The sequence below is a fragment of the Chiloscyllium punctatum genome, chromosome 1 (genome assembly GCF_047496795.1).
Source record: "Chiloscyllium punctatum isolate Juve2018m chromosome 1, sChiPun1.3, whole genome shotgun sequence".
In the NCBI taxonomy this organism is placed as follows: Eukaryota; Metazoa; Chordata; class Chondrichthyes; order Orectolobiformes; family Hemiscylliidae; genus Chiloscyllium; species Chiloscyllium punctatum.
In genome coordinates this window covers 131,115,513-131,128,074 of record NC_092739.1, presented here as the reverse complement: position 1 = coordinate 131,128,074, position 12,562 = coordinate 131,115,513, and the positions used below count along the sequence as shown (strand labels likewise).

The following is a 12,562-nucleotide window of genomic DNA, read 5'->3' as shown; positions in this document are numbered from 1 at the left end:
AATATATGTAATTAATATATATTAATATAGGTACCAGAGTAGGACAACTTAAATACTTTTCACTGCATTTTGTATAAAAATACAAGTGACAATAAATTACTATTCTATTCGAAAGAAGCTCTTATTGTCAGTTTTTATATTTCCCACGAGGTAACCCTCATAGTTTATTTTCTGTCTTTGAACATAGAACATAGAAAACATAGAAAAATACAGCGCAGTAAAGGCCCTTTGGCCCTCGATGTTGCACCGATCCAAGCCCACCTAACCTACACTAGCCCACTATCCTCCATATGCCTATCCAAAGCCCGTTTAAATGCCCATAAAGAGGGAGAGTCCACCACTGCTACTGGCAGGGCATTCCATGAACTCACGACTCACTGAGTAAAGAATCTACCCCTAACATCTGTCCTATACCTACCACCCCTTAATTTAAAGCTATGCCCCCTCATAATAGCTGACTCCATACATCAACCCTATCTAAACCCCTAATCATCTTGTACACCTCTATCAAGTCACCCCTAAACCTTCTTTTCTTCAATGAAAACAGCCTCAAGTGCCTCAGCCTTTCCTCATATGATCTTCCTACCATATCAGGCAACATCCTGGTAAACCTCCTCTGCACTCGTTCCAATGCCTCCACATCCTTCCTATAGTATGGCGACCAAAACTGCACACAATACTCCAGATGCGGCCGCACCAGAGTCTTATACAACTGCAACATGACCTCAGGACTCCAGAACTCAATTCCTCTACCAATAAAAGCCACTATGCCATATGCCTTCTTCACCGCACTATTTACCTGGGTGGCAACTTTCAGAGATCTGTGTACATGGACACCAAGATCCCTCTGCTCATCCACACTACCAAGTATCTGACCATTAGCCCAGTACCCCATCTTTTTGTTACTCTTACCAAAGTGAATCACCTCACACTTACCTACATTGAACTCCATTTGCCACCTTTCTGCCTAGCTCTGCAACTTATCTATATCCCGCTGTAACCTGACACATCCTTCCTCACTATCAACAACTCCACCGACTTTCGTATCATCCGCAAACTTGCTCACCCAACCTTCTAGCCCCTCCTCCAGGTCATTTATAAAAATTTATTATCTTTTGAGTCCTCCTCCTTTGCTGGATCCTGAATTTATCCAAGTCTTTGGGCCATCACTGACTTTGACCTCCATATATGCTTTCTCTTTGAACTAAATACTCTCCTTAACTTTCTTAGTTAGCCACTGTTGGTTTACAGATCACACGAAGACTGGATGAGTGTTTGACAGTGAGGAAGAAGACCTTAGGGTACAGGAAGATAGAGATAAATTGGTCAAGTGGGCAGATAGAATTTAACAATGACAAGTGTTGAAGTGATGTACTTCGGAAGAAACGGGAGAACTCTGCAAATGTCAGGACACCAGATAAAGAGGGATCTTGAGGGGTTTGTCCACAGATCTCTGAAGCTGGCAAGACTGGTTAATAGCGTAGTTAAGAAAGCACACAGGATGCTTACCTTTACCAGTCATGGCATTGGTTGTAAGAATAGGGAGGTTATGTTAAAGCTGTATGAGACTTTAGTTAGACCACAGCTGAAGTATCATGTGCAATTCTGTTTTGCCTCATTATAGGAAGGATGTGATTGCTTTGAAGGAGTTGATTCATAAGATGTTACTGGGAATGGAGCATTTTAGCTCAGAAGAGAAGCTGGATAAGCTGGGGTTAATTCTTTTACTGCAATGAAGGCTGAGATGGGACCTGATGGAGAGATCTCAGATTATGGGAGGCGTGGACAGGATAGATAGAAAGCAGCTATTCCCCTTAGTTGAATGGTCAATAACAAGGGATCACAATTTAAACAGAGACTAGGAAGTGGAAAGGCATCCAATGTTATCCAAAGAGACATTGTGGTCTTTTAAAAATGATAATGAGGCCAGCTGATTTATCATTATTCAGTTTCTCAATGACTTGGGAGAATTCAGGAGAGGTGCACCTTTCCAATCCCATCATGAATCCGATCCTCCACATTCCCTCCCCACCCTCCATGAAACATCTGATTCAGCCCTCCCACCACCAGGTTTCAATGGGTCCTCCTGATTCCTCTCCAAATTCCTCCGGACCCCCCCAAGGAGCATCAATGCTCTCCCCACTTTTGCCGAACGTCCTCCTCCCAAAATTGATACACCCCCCTTCCCTAACTAATCCACCACCCTTTCCTTTCCCCTCATCAACTCCCATTGCCCTTTTCCCCCATCAATTGACCTAACTCCGAACTCCAATTGCCAGTACACCCCATCCCCATGGTCGCTACCCCTTTCCCTGATGAGTGGACAACTGGCTTCCAACCTGGGAGTTAAACTCCACTGCCTGTGGGAGGATTCTGACTTCCTCGATTCTTACACCTTTCAGACCTAACATGCCAGCTTGGTAAAAGTCCAACAAATACTTTCTTCTTCTTTCCTTTAACTATCTGTTTACTTGTGTTTTTGCAGTGCCCGGTGCACCCCCTCAGAATGTTTCGTTGGAAGTGGCAAATTCTCGTGTAAGTACAGAAACTTATTTCACTTGCCTCATGGAGAATGTTCAATCTGAACTTAGAGTTTCATCAAATTCAATTTCAGTGACCTCAGAATGGAGCCAATAAGATATTGATGAGGAATGGTTATGATATATGTGTGATTACGGGGTGGTTGATATGGGAAAGCTTTAATTCTTGTCAGGCAATTTGCTTTGAGAAAAAGCTTGAAGCTTTTATAAATTGACTACTATTGTAACTGGAATTGATTAGTTATTGTTTCCATTTCAGTTTAGCAATTACTGGTTTTGTTTGTCCAAGGAGGTTTGTGCATTTAAAACCTTTTTCCATTGCCAAATTAGTAGAAATTGGATTGAATTGTCACTTACCCATAGTGGAGCTTTGCTCAGTGAACCTGTTGACCTTTCAATTGCCTGAAGTGTGTGACAAACTTTACATTTTAAGAATCATGTACATTTCGGCAGCAGAGTTTATGTTCTCCCCTCCTAAATTTGGATGAATTTTCATTTACATTTATGAAAGAAATGCATGTGGATGTTGATTCCTTTTGACTTCCAATAAAACATTGATGGATTAAATTCTCAATGTGATTTTAGAAACACTGTATAAAACCATGTCTCAAAACAACAGTACCAGTTAAATGATCACTGGAGGCTCAGCGACCAGGGTTTTCAGATTATAGATCGACAGCAATGTTGGATTGGAAGCCAAGTTTCAAGGCTGTGAAGAAAATAACATTTTGTATTCATTAAAAGAAATGTTGGTCTGTTCCTGCGTAAAATCCATTACCAACGGGTACCAACAGGACCTTGAAGAACGGTGATGAACCCTCCATTGCTATTTCTTAGCCACTAACACCTGCAGACAACCTGCTGGTGTTTCTCTTCCCAACCGCTGTTGCCTTCCAAAGGGAGTGATCTTCCACCTTGGGGACCATTAACTCATGACTGAACTCTATTCTGAAAAGTGATCAGATTAGAGCAAATGAAGAGAGTACGACCAAAGCTGTAAATTGAGCACACAGGAGCAGAGGGCATAAAGAATTCAATCTCTATGCAGACCTTAGCCAGCTATTTAGTGGAACTCAGCCTAACAATTAGTATTTCACTGGAGTGCCGAGGGATAGAAACAAACATGCAGGACAATTCTGGAACACTAGCACAAATGGATAGCCGAGCCTCCAGACTGGAAGAGAAAGGATTGCTGTGGAGAGGAATCTATCTCAGAGAAGGGGAAGCATGAACACTAAATCCGGAGTGACAGCAGAATGGGTCTGTGTATTAGAACTCAGAAATTTTCTGCTGGTTCCCCCAGGCCTCACAGATGTATTATGATATTTAATGTGTTCTGCGTGAGCTGGACAACCAGTACACACTAGAAAAAAATGTGTGACAAGCATTCTCTGTCTAGGAGAGTCCTAACTTGGGTCTTCTATTTGTCATTTGATCCTGGTTAATGCTCCAACCTGTGTGCAGGTTCCAGACAGCCAGCAGTCAGCCCAAGTGAGGAACATGAACACCATGGAAACAGCAGAAGTAGAGAAAAAGTCATTGCCTGCCATTTCAGTATGGTACCTTCCCCGTTCAACCAGGAAGAGAGCCTCAAACTCGCCCCATAAATTAACAGTACATATATTACTTTTAAAGATTGGAGCACAACATAACAACAGAAGTCACTTTTTTTAGAATGAATTTTAGCACCATGTTCACAACCAACCCTCTTCATTACTTTTTGACCACCTTTAAATATATTGTGGAGAGCCCTTTGTTCTTCCGCAGCTTCTAATATCTCAACATCAATCCATTTTTCTGAGCTATCTTCCTCGGGTACAAAGAGAACATTCTTACGCTTGTGCCCATCTGTCATGGTTTTACTCCATGTTCAGATTGTGTCCCTTTGTAACATTTTGCTCCTACCAACACAACATATGGTCCCTCCTGACTTATTGTCAAGTACTAACAGGAGGACGAGGCAACCATGACTGACAAGCGAAGTCAGAGACAGCACGAAAGCAAAAGAAAAAGCATAAAATGCGGTGAAGATTAGTGGGAAGCCAGAGGATCGGGAAGCCTTTAAATACCAACTAAGGGTAACTAGAAAAGCAATAAGGGGGGGGGGGAGAAGATGAAATGTGAGGGTAAGCCAGCTAATAATAGAAAAGAAGATTGCAAGAGTTTTCTTGAGATACTTAAAAGGTAAGAGAGAGGCAAGAGTAGACATTGGATCCCTGGGTATTGAGGCTAGAGAAGCCAGCCTCTAAATTTGGAGGGTGGTGCAGACTTGCTGGGCTGAATACCCTATATCTGCACTGTAGAGATTCTATGATTTTATGAAAAGTAGAAATGGGGAAGAAAGAAATGGCAAAGGAATTGAATATCTACTTTATATTCGTCTTCACAGTAGAAGACACCAGTAGTATGTAAGCACTTCATAAGAGTCAGGGGCAGAGGTGAGTGTAGTCACCATTAGTAAGGCAGAAGGGCTGAGGAAGCTGATAAGTCTGAAGATGGACCAGATGGTCTACACCTCAGGTTTCTAAAGGACATGGCTGAGGAGATTGTAGAGCCATTGGTGGTGATCTTTCAGGAACCACTGGAATCAGGGAGAGTCCGAGAGTGCCAAATGTAACACCCTTCTTAAAGAAGGGAGGGAGGCAGAAGACAGGAAATTCTAAGCCATTTAAACTGCCTACGGCCATTGGTAAGATTATGGAGTCCATTATTAAGGGTGGGATTGCGGAGTACTTGGTAAAATAGGGCTGGGTCAGCACAGCTTCATCGAGGGCAGGTCATGGCTGATAATTCTGTTAGAATTCTTTGAGGAAGTAACAAGCAAGTTAGACAAAAGAGATCGAGTGAATATGATCTATTTGGATTTCCAGAACTTTGACAAGTTGCCATGCAGGAGTCTTTGAAGTAAGTTAAGAATTCCCGCCTCAGGCGACTGACTGTGTGGAGTTTGCACATTCTCCCGTGTCTGCGTGGGTTTCCTTCAGGTGCTCCGGTTTCCTCCCACAGTCTAAAGATGTGCAGGTTAGGTGAATTGGCCATGCTAAATTGCCCGTAGTGTTAGGTGAAGGGGTAAATGTAGGGGAATGGGTCTGGGTGGGTTGCTCTTTGGAGGGTCGGTGTGCACTTGTTGGGCCGAAGGACCTGTTTCCACACTGTAAGTAATCTAATCTTTAAAAAATTCATGATGATAGGGCAAAGTATTGGCATGGATAGAGGATTGCGCTGAAAATGTGTTGCTGGAAAAGCGCAGCAGGTGAGGCAGCATCCAAGGAACAGGAGAATCGACGTTTCGGGCATAAGCCCTTCTTCAGGAATGAGGAAAGTGTGTCCAGCAGGCTAAGATAAAAGGTAGGGAGGAGGGACTTGGGGGAGGGGTGTTGGGAATAGGTGGAGGGAGGTCAAGGTGAGGGTGATAGGCCGGAGTGGGGTGGGGGCGGAGAGGTCAGGAAGAAGATTTCAGGTTAGGAAGGCGGTGCTGAGTTCGAGGGATTTGACTGAGACAAGGTGGGAGGAGGGGAAATGAGGAAACTGGAGAAATCTGAGTTCATCCCTTGTGGTTGGAGGGTTCCCAGGCGGAAGATGAGGTGCTCTTCCTCCAACGGTCGTGTTGCCATGGTCTGGCGATGGAGGAGTCCAAGCACCTGCATGTCCTTCGTGGAGTGGGAGGGGGAGTTAAAGTGTTGGGCTATGGGGTGGTTGGGTTGGTTGGTCTGGGTGTCCCAGAGGTGTTCTCTGAAACGTTCCGCAAGTAGGCGGCCTGTCTCCTCAATATAGAGGAGGCCACATCGGGTGCAGCAGATGCAATAGATGATGTGTGTGGAGGTGCACGTGAATTTGTGGCGGATGTGGAAGTGTCCCTTGGGGCCTTGGAGGGAAGTAAGGGGGGAGGTGTGGGCGCAAGTTTTGCATTTCTTGCAGTTGCAGGGGAAGGTGCCGGGAGTGGAGATTGGGTTGGTGGGGGGTGTGGACCTGACGAGGGAGTCACAGAGGGAGTGGTCTTTTCAGAACGCTGATAGGGGAGGGGAGGGAAATATGTCCCTGGTGGTGGGGTCCGTTTGGAGGTGGCGGAAATGATGGCGGATGATACGCTGGACATGGAGGTTGGTGGGGTGGTAGGTGAGGACCAGTGGGGTTCTGTCCTGGTGGCGGTTGGAGGGGCGGGGCTCAAGGGCAGAGGAGCGGGAAATGGAAGAGATGCGGTGGAGCACATTGTCGACTACGTCTGGGGGGAAATTGCGGTCCTTGAAGAAGGAGGCCATCTGGGTTGTTTGGTTTTGGAACTGGTCCTCCTCGGAGTAGATGCGACGGAGACGAAGGAATTGGGAATAGGGGATGGCGTTTTTACAGGGGGCAGGGTGGGAGGAGGTGCAGTCTAGGTAGCTGTGGGAGTCGGTCGGTTTATAGTAAATGTCCGTGTTGATTTGGTCACCCGAGATAGAAATGGAAAGGTCTAGGAAGGGGAGGGAGGAGTCTGAGACGGTCCAGGTGAATTTGAGGTTGGGATGGAAAGTGTTGGTAATGTGGATGAACTGTTCAACCTCCTCATGGGAGCACGAGGCAGCGCCGATACAGTCATCGATGTAGCGGAGGAAAAGGTGGGGGTTGGGGCCAGTGTAGCTGTGGAAGATGGACTGTTCCACATATCCTACGAAGAGGCAGGCATAGCTGGGGCCCATGCGGTGCCCATGGCTACTCCTTTGGTTTGGAGGAAGTGGGAGGATTGGAAAGAGAAGTTGTTCATGGTGAGGACCAGTTCAGTCAGTCGAAGGAGGGTGTCGGTGGAAGGGTACTGGTTGGTACGGCGGGAAAGGAAGAAGTGGAGGGCTTTAAGTCCTTCATGATGGGGGATGGAGGTGTATAGGGACTGGATGTCCATGGTGAAGATAAGGGATTGGGGACCGGGGAAGTGAAAATCATGGAGGAGGTGGAGGGCATGGGTGGTGTCCCGAACGTAGGTGGGGAGTTCTTGGACTAAGGGGGACAGGACCGTGTCGAGGTATGCAGAGATGAGTTCGCTAGAGGATAGAGGATTGACTGACTGGCAGAAGGCAGAGAGTGGGAGTAGAAGAGTCATTTTCACATGGCAGCCATGCCTAGTGGAGTTCCATACTGGGACTGTAATTATTCATGTTGTACATTAACAATCTGGATATAGGAACTGTGGAAATTGTTGCTATGTTTGCAGATAACACAAAGATAGGTGGAGGGACAGGCAGTGTTAAGAGGGATAGCTGGAGATGGTCTTGGACAAGGGAGGGCAGTGGGCAAATAAGTGACAGATGGAATGCAATGTGAAAAAGTGTGAAGTTATGCACTTTGGTAGGAAGAGTAGAGTGTCGACTTTTCCAAATGGGGAAAGATTTTGGAAATCTGAAGCACAAAGGGACTGAGGACTCCTAGTTCAGAATTCCCTTAAGTTTAATATGCAGGTTCAGTTAGGAAGACAAATGCAATGTTAGCATTTTTTAAAGAGGGCTAGAGTGCAAGAGCAGAGAAATGCTGCTAAGGCTATATAAGGCTCTAGTCAGACAGCATTTGGAACATTGTGAGCAGTTTTGGACCCTGTATCTAAGGAAAGATGTGTTGTCCTTGCAGGGGGTCCAGAAGAGATTTACGAGAATGATCCTAGGCTAAAAGGGCTTGTTGTATGAGGAGCCTGGGTCTGTATTCAATGGAGTTTAGAAGGATAGGGGAGGAGGGGGTTGGAAATATGATTAAAACTTACAGAACACTGAGAGGCCTGCATACAGTGGACATGGAGAAGATGTTTCCACAAGTAGGAGAGACCAGGACCTAAGGAGATGGCATAGAATGAAAGACAACCCTTTCCAAGTGAGATTAGATTCCCTACAGTTTGGAAACAGGCCCTTCAGCCCAACAAGTCCACACTAACCCTCTGAAGAGTAACCCACCCAGTCCCATTGACTCATGCACCTAACACTACAGGCAATTTAACATGGCCAATTCACCTGACCTGTACATCTTTGGGCTGTGGGAGGAAATCAGAGCACCTCGAGGGAGAACGTGCAAACTCCAGACAGACACCCGGGGCTGGAATCAAACCTGGGACCCTGGCACTGTGAGGCAGCAGTGCTAACCACTGAGCCACCATGCCGATGAGGAGTTTCTTCAGCTGATGGTGGTGAATATGTGGAACTCGTTGCCGCACAAGGCTGTGGAGGCAAAGTAATTGAGTGAATTTAAGACAGAGGTAGGTTAAGACATGTAGGTTCTTGATCAGTAGGAGAAACTAGGATTAAGGGGGTAAGGCAGGAGAATGGGCTTGAGAGACAGATCAGCAATGATCAAATGGTGGAGCAGACTTGATAAGCCAAATGGCTTAATTCTGCCTCTATATCTCATGGTCTATTAACTACAAGTTTGAATGTACAACTCCCCATTCCTTTATCCAAATTACTAACTTATGGAATGAGAAAACCAAAATCACATTACTTCACCATGGGGAATGGCACTTGTCACAGTGCATCAGAAAAAGTTCCGTAATTCATATCTCCCATTCAATTACTGACAGAAAAAATACATATTTTAAAAAAGAAAAAAAACACTTCTATTTCCAGCTACATAGAAAAATTGAGGTTGGAAGCAAGCTAATGCTGAAAATCTTAGTATTAAAAAGCATTCTACAAATATATCAGTTAAAAGAATTATTAAATGCATTTTGGGATAACAGTGACAAAGGAGAGGATAGTGGCAATAAAACATTACTGAAAATGGAAATTGATATCAAATAAGTACTTCACAAATTTTTTACAAAGCGAAGATTTCGGTGATGAGCTGAATCTTGAATTAGTTAACACTGATACACGATCAATTATAGTAAATTAAAGGTTGTGATAGAAAAGTTAGTTAAGCTAAAAGAGGGCAAAATGCTGGAAGTTGACAGAATCTATCGAATATCCCTCTGGAAAATGAATGAAGAAACAGCACATACTATCGCAGCAGTGAAAGCACCTCCTTTTATATTGGGTTACATTTTATTCTGCACAAATATCCTTGCATTCTGACATTGATAGCTTGTGGTGTAAATCCTCTCCAAATGGGCATCCATGAATCTTGGCCAGGAGTAAGTATACTGGACAATCTGGAAAGGGCATGGCCACAAACAATTTAAATATCAAGATGAGAACTTTAATTAGAAAGTGTTGTGGAAGGAAAGCCAGTGCAATTTAGTCTTTTTGAAGTGTAATGATTGATGGATGATGAGAGAATGTGTCAGTCTGTTTGCACATAGCAAGATCCCACAAACAGTAAGAAGATAATGAGCTGATAATATTTTTCTTTTTGATTTTGATTGAGGGCTAAATACTTAGCTGAGACAGGAGTGAGAACTCCCCCATCTTCTTAGAGGAGGATATTTTACATCCAGCTGAGAAGGCAGTCAAGACTTCAGTTTAATGTTTCATCCATGGAATTATCACTTCTGATAGAGCATGATTCCCTTAGAATTACACTAATTTGTCAGCAACATCAGATGATAAAGTCTGTGATGTGGAGTGTGAAGCCGAAACTTCAGGCTGTTCCACTGTCTCACTGGGTTCGACTGAAAATTTTGTGGGGAGAGGCAGCCATTCTCACGTTTTGTCAACTGTTGCAACAATGTTGATAAAAAGAAAAGAAAATATTTCAAAGGTTAGACATGAAGTTTCAATCTATTTGCCTTGATTTTAAAACTCCTCACAAGGCTTGGGGGGGGGTGCGGTGGGGGGAGGGGGTGAGGTATGTCAGGACAAGCCAACGTAATTGGTCTGTCTGGAAGCCTGAAAGCCAATCATAAATCTTTACCTACATATAGTCCTACAATAAAATGAATTCCAAATGTGTCTATGACTAGCTGTACAATATTCATGAAGCGTGACAAGTACTTTTCCTAATGTCTCTCTTGAGGTCGAATTTGTCTTATTATTAACTGCAGATTGCAAATAAAACTGACTCACTTTGTACATGCAAAAACATTAGTTTTATTTTGTAAAGAAAAGCCATTATATATGTAATTTGCTTTGGTAAAGGAGTGGGCGGCACAGTGGTTAGCACTGCTGCCTCCCAGCGCTAGAGATCCGGGTTCAATTCCCGCCTCAGGTGACTGACTGCGTGGAGTTTGCATGTTCTCCCCGTGTCGGTGTGGATTTGCTCCAGTTTCCTCCCACAGTCCAAAGGTGTGCAGGTCAGGTAAATTGGCCATGCTAAATTGCCTGTAGTGTTAGGTAAGGGGTAAATGTAGGGGTATGGGTGGGTAGCGCTTCGGCAGGGCAGTGTGGACTTGTTGGGCCGAAGGGCCTGTTTCCACAATGTAAGTAATCTAATCTAATCTGAAAGTGAAACGCATGCTACCATAAAGATTAATGTGAAATGATCTATTGTAGCTCCCAAGGAAGAAGTTGTCTCTCTTTTTTTTTGATGCTTTTATGGCCATGTGGGGAAGTAAGGATGTTGATTAAAATTCAATAGTGAAAGTAAAAAAAAAATCAATGTAAAGGTAAAACAATACACTTCCAATTTATTAAGAATGTCACAATGAGTACTAAATAATACACTGAGGCTATTTGAAAGCTGAAATCAATCCTGCAATGCCTATGGTTTTTAGAAGAGGGCAAAACAATATCTGCCTGATGGCAGTGCACGAAGGAGGAATGCTGCATCACCATGGTGTTCTTTTAGTTTCACTATTTTGTATATGAAGAAGTGCAATTCTCAGACATAGTCCTTCTGCCCACAGATGATTGCAGCCTGCACATGAAGATATGTAACATAAATGAGCCACACTGTGAGCTCAACTGATTATCTTAAATTTGTGTTTAGTCTAGTTTCATAGAATTGTAAAGTAGAGACACCCTTTGACTCATTGTGTCTGGACCGTCGAAACTGCTCTAAATCTGTGCCCATCCTAAGTTCCAGCATGAAGCCCATAGCCTTGAATGTTATGACCCTTCAAGTGCTCATCCAAGTACTTTTTAAAGGTTGTGAAGTTTCCAGCCTCATCTTTCCTCCCAGACAATGCATTCCAGACTCCTACCACCCTCCTGGTGAAAACAAAATTCCTCAAATCCCCTCTTAAACCCCTTGACTTCAATGTAGAAAGTGTGCCCCTTATTCCTAACCCTTCAACTTAGGGGAGCAGCTGCTTTCTACCCACCCTGTGCGTGCCTCTCCTGATCTTAGTCAGGTCTCCTCTCAGCCTTTCCTGTTGTAAAGAAAATAAACCAGTCTATCCAGTCTTCATTGCTAAACTGCTCCATCCCAGGAACCATCCGATTGAATCTCCTCCAGGGCAATCTCGTCCTGCCAATAGTGCATTTACAGAAAACAGATATTAGATATTGTACTATTACTTTGATTTTATTTATTGTTGTCACATGTATCTAGATGCAGTGAAACGTTTTGTTTTACATGCAGTACAGGCAGAACATAGCAATAGAACAGAGCAAGGATTGCAATATTACAGAGAGGGTGCACAAAGAGCGAGATCAGTATTAAATTTAATTTGAGAGGTCCATTCAGAAGTTTAATAACAGCCACTAAAAAGGTATTCTTGAATCTATTAGTAAGTGTGTGTAAACTTTTGTGTTTTCTGCCCAATTGGAAGAGTTTCTAATAGGTGTGAGAGGGGTCTTTGGATGATGTTGGCTACCTTCCTAAGGCAGCAAGAAGCGTAGGTAGAGTCACTGGATGGAAGGTTAGTATGTGTGATGGACTGGGCTGTGTTCACTGCTCTCTGTAGTTTCTTACAGTCCTAGGCAGAGTAGTTACCATACCAAGCTGTTATGCAGCTGGATAGAATGGTTGCTATGGTGCATCTATAAAAGTTGGTAAGAGCTGGTATGGACATGCTGAACTTCCTTAGACTCCTGCCGAAGTGGAGGCATTGTTTTGCTCTCTTGATTGTTGTGTTTACGTGGGTGGACAGGGACAGATTGTTAGTGATCTGTCAGGATCACTCCCAGAAGCTTGATGCTTTTGATGATTATTTGAAGGGTGCTGCCCAATTGTGGAATCATACCCAACAA

At 43.9% G+C, this 12,562-nt stretch overlaps 1 protein-coding gene across 2 annotated transcripts in view; it reads left to right on the top strand.

The window, feature by feature from the left end:
- The window catches only part of dcc (DCC netrin 1 receptor), a 1,336,447-nt gene that overhangs the window by 1,035,895 nt on the left and 287,990 nt on the right, over window positions 1-12,562 (top strand). For both annotated transcript variants that reach the window (XM_072574203.1, XM_072574193.1), the window contains exon 12: window positions 2,486-2,535. In XM_072574203.1, the coding sequence (XP_072430304.1) occupies window positions 2,486-2,535 (50 nt within the window). The remainder of the gene's footprint in view (window positions 1-2,485; window positions 2,536-12,562) is intronic.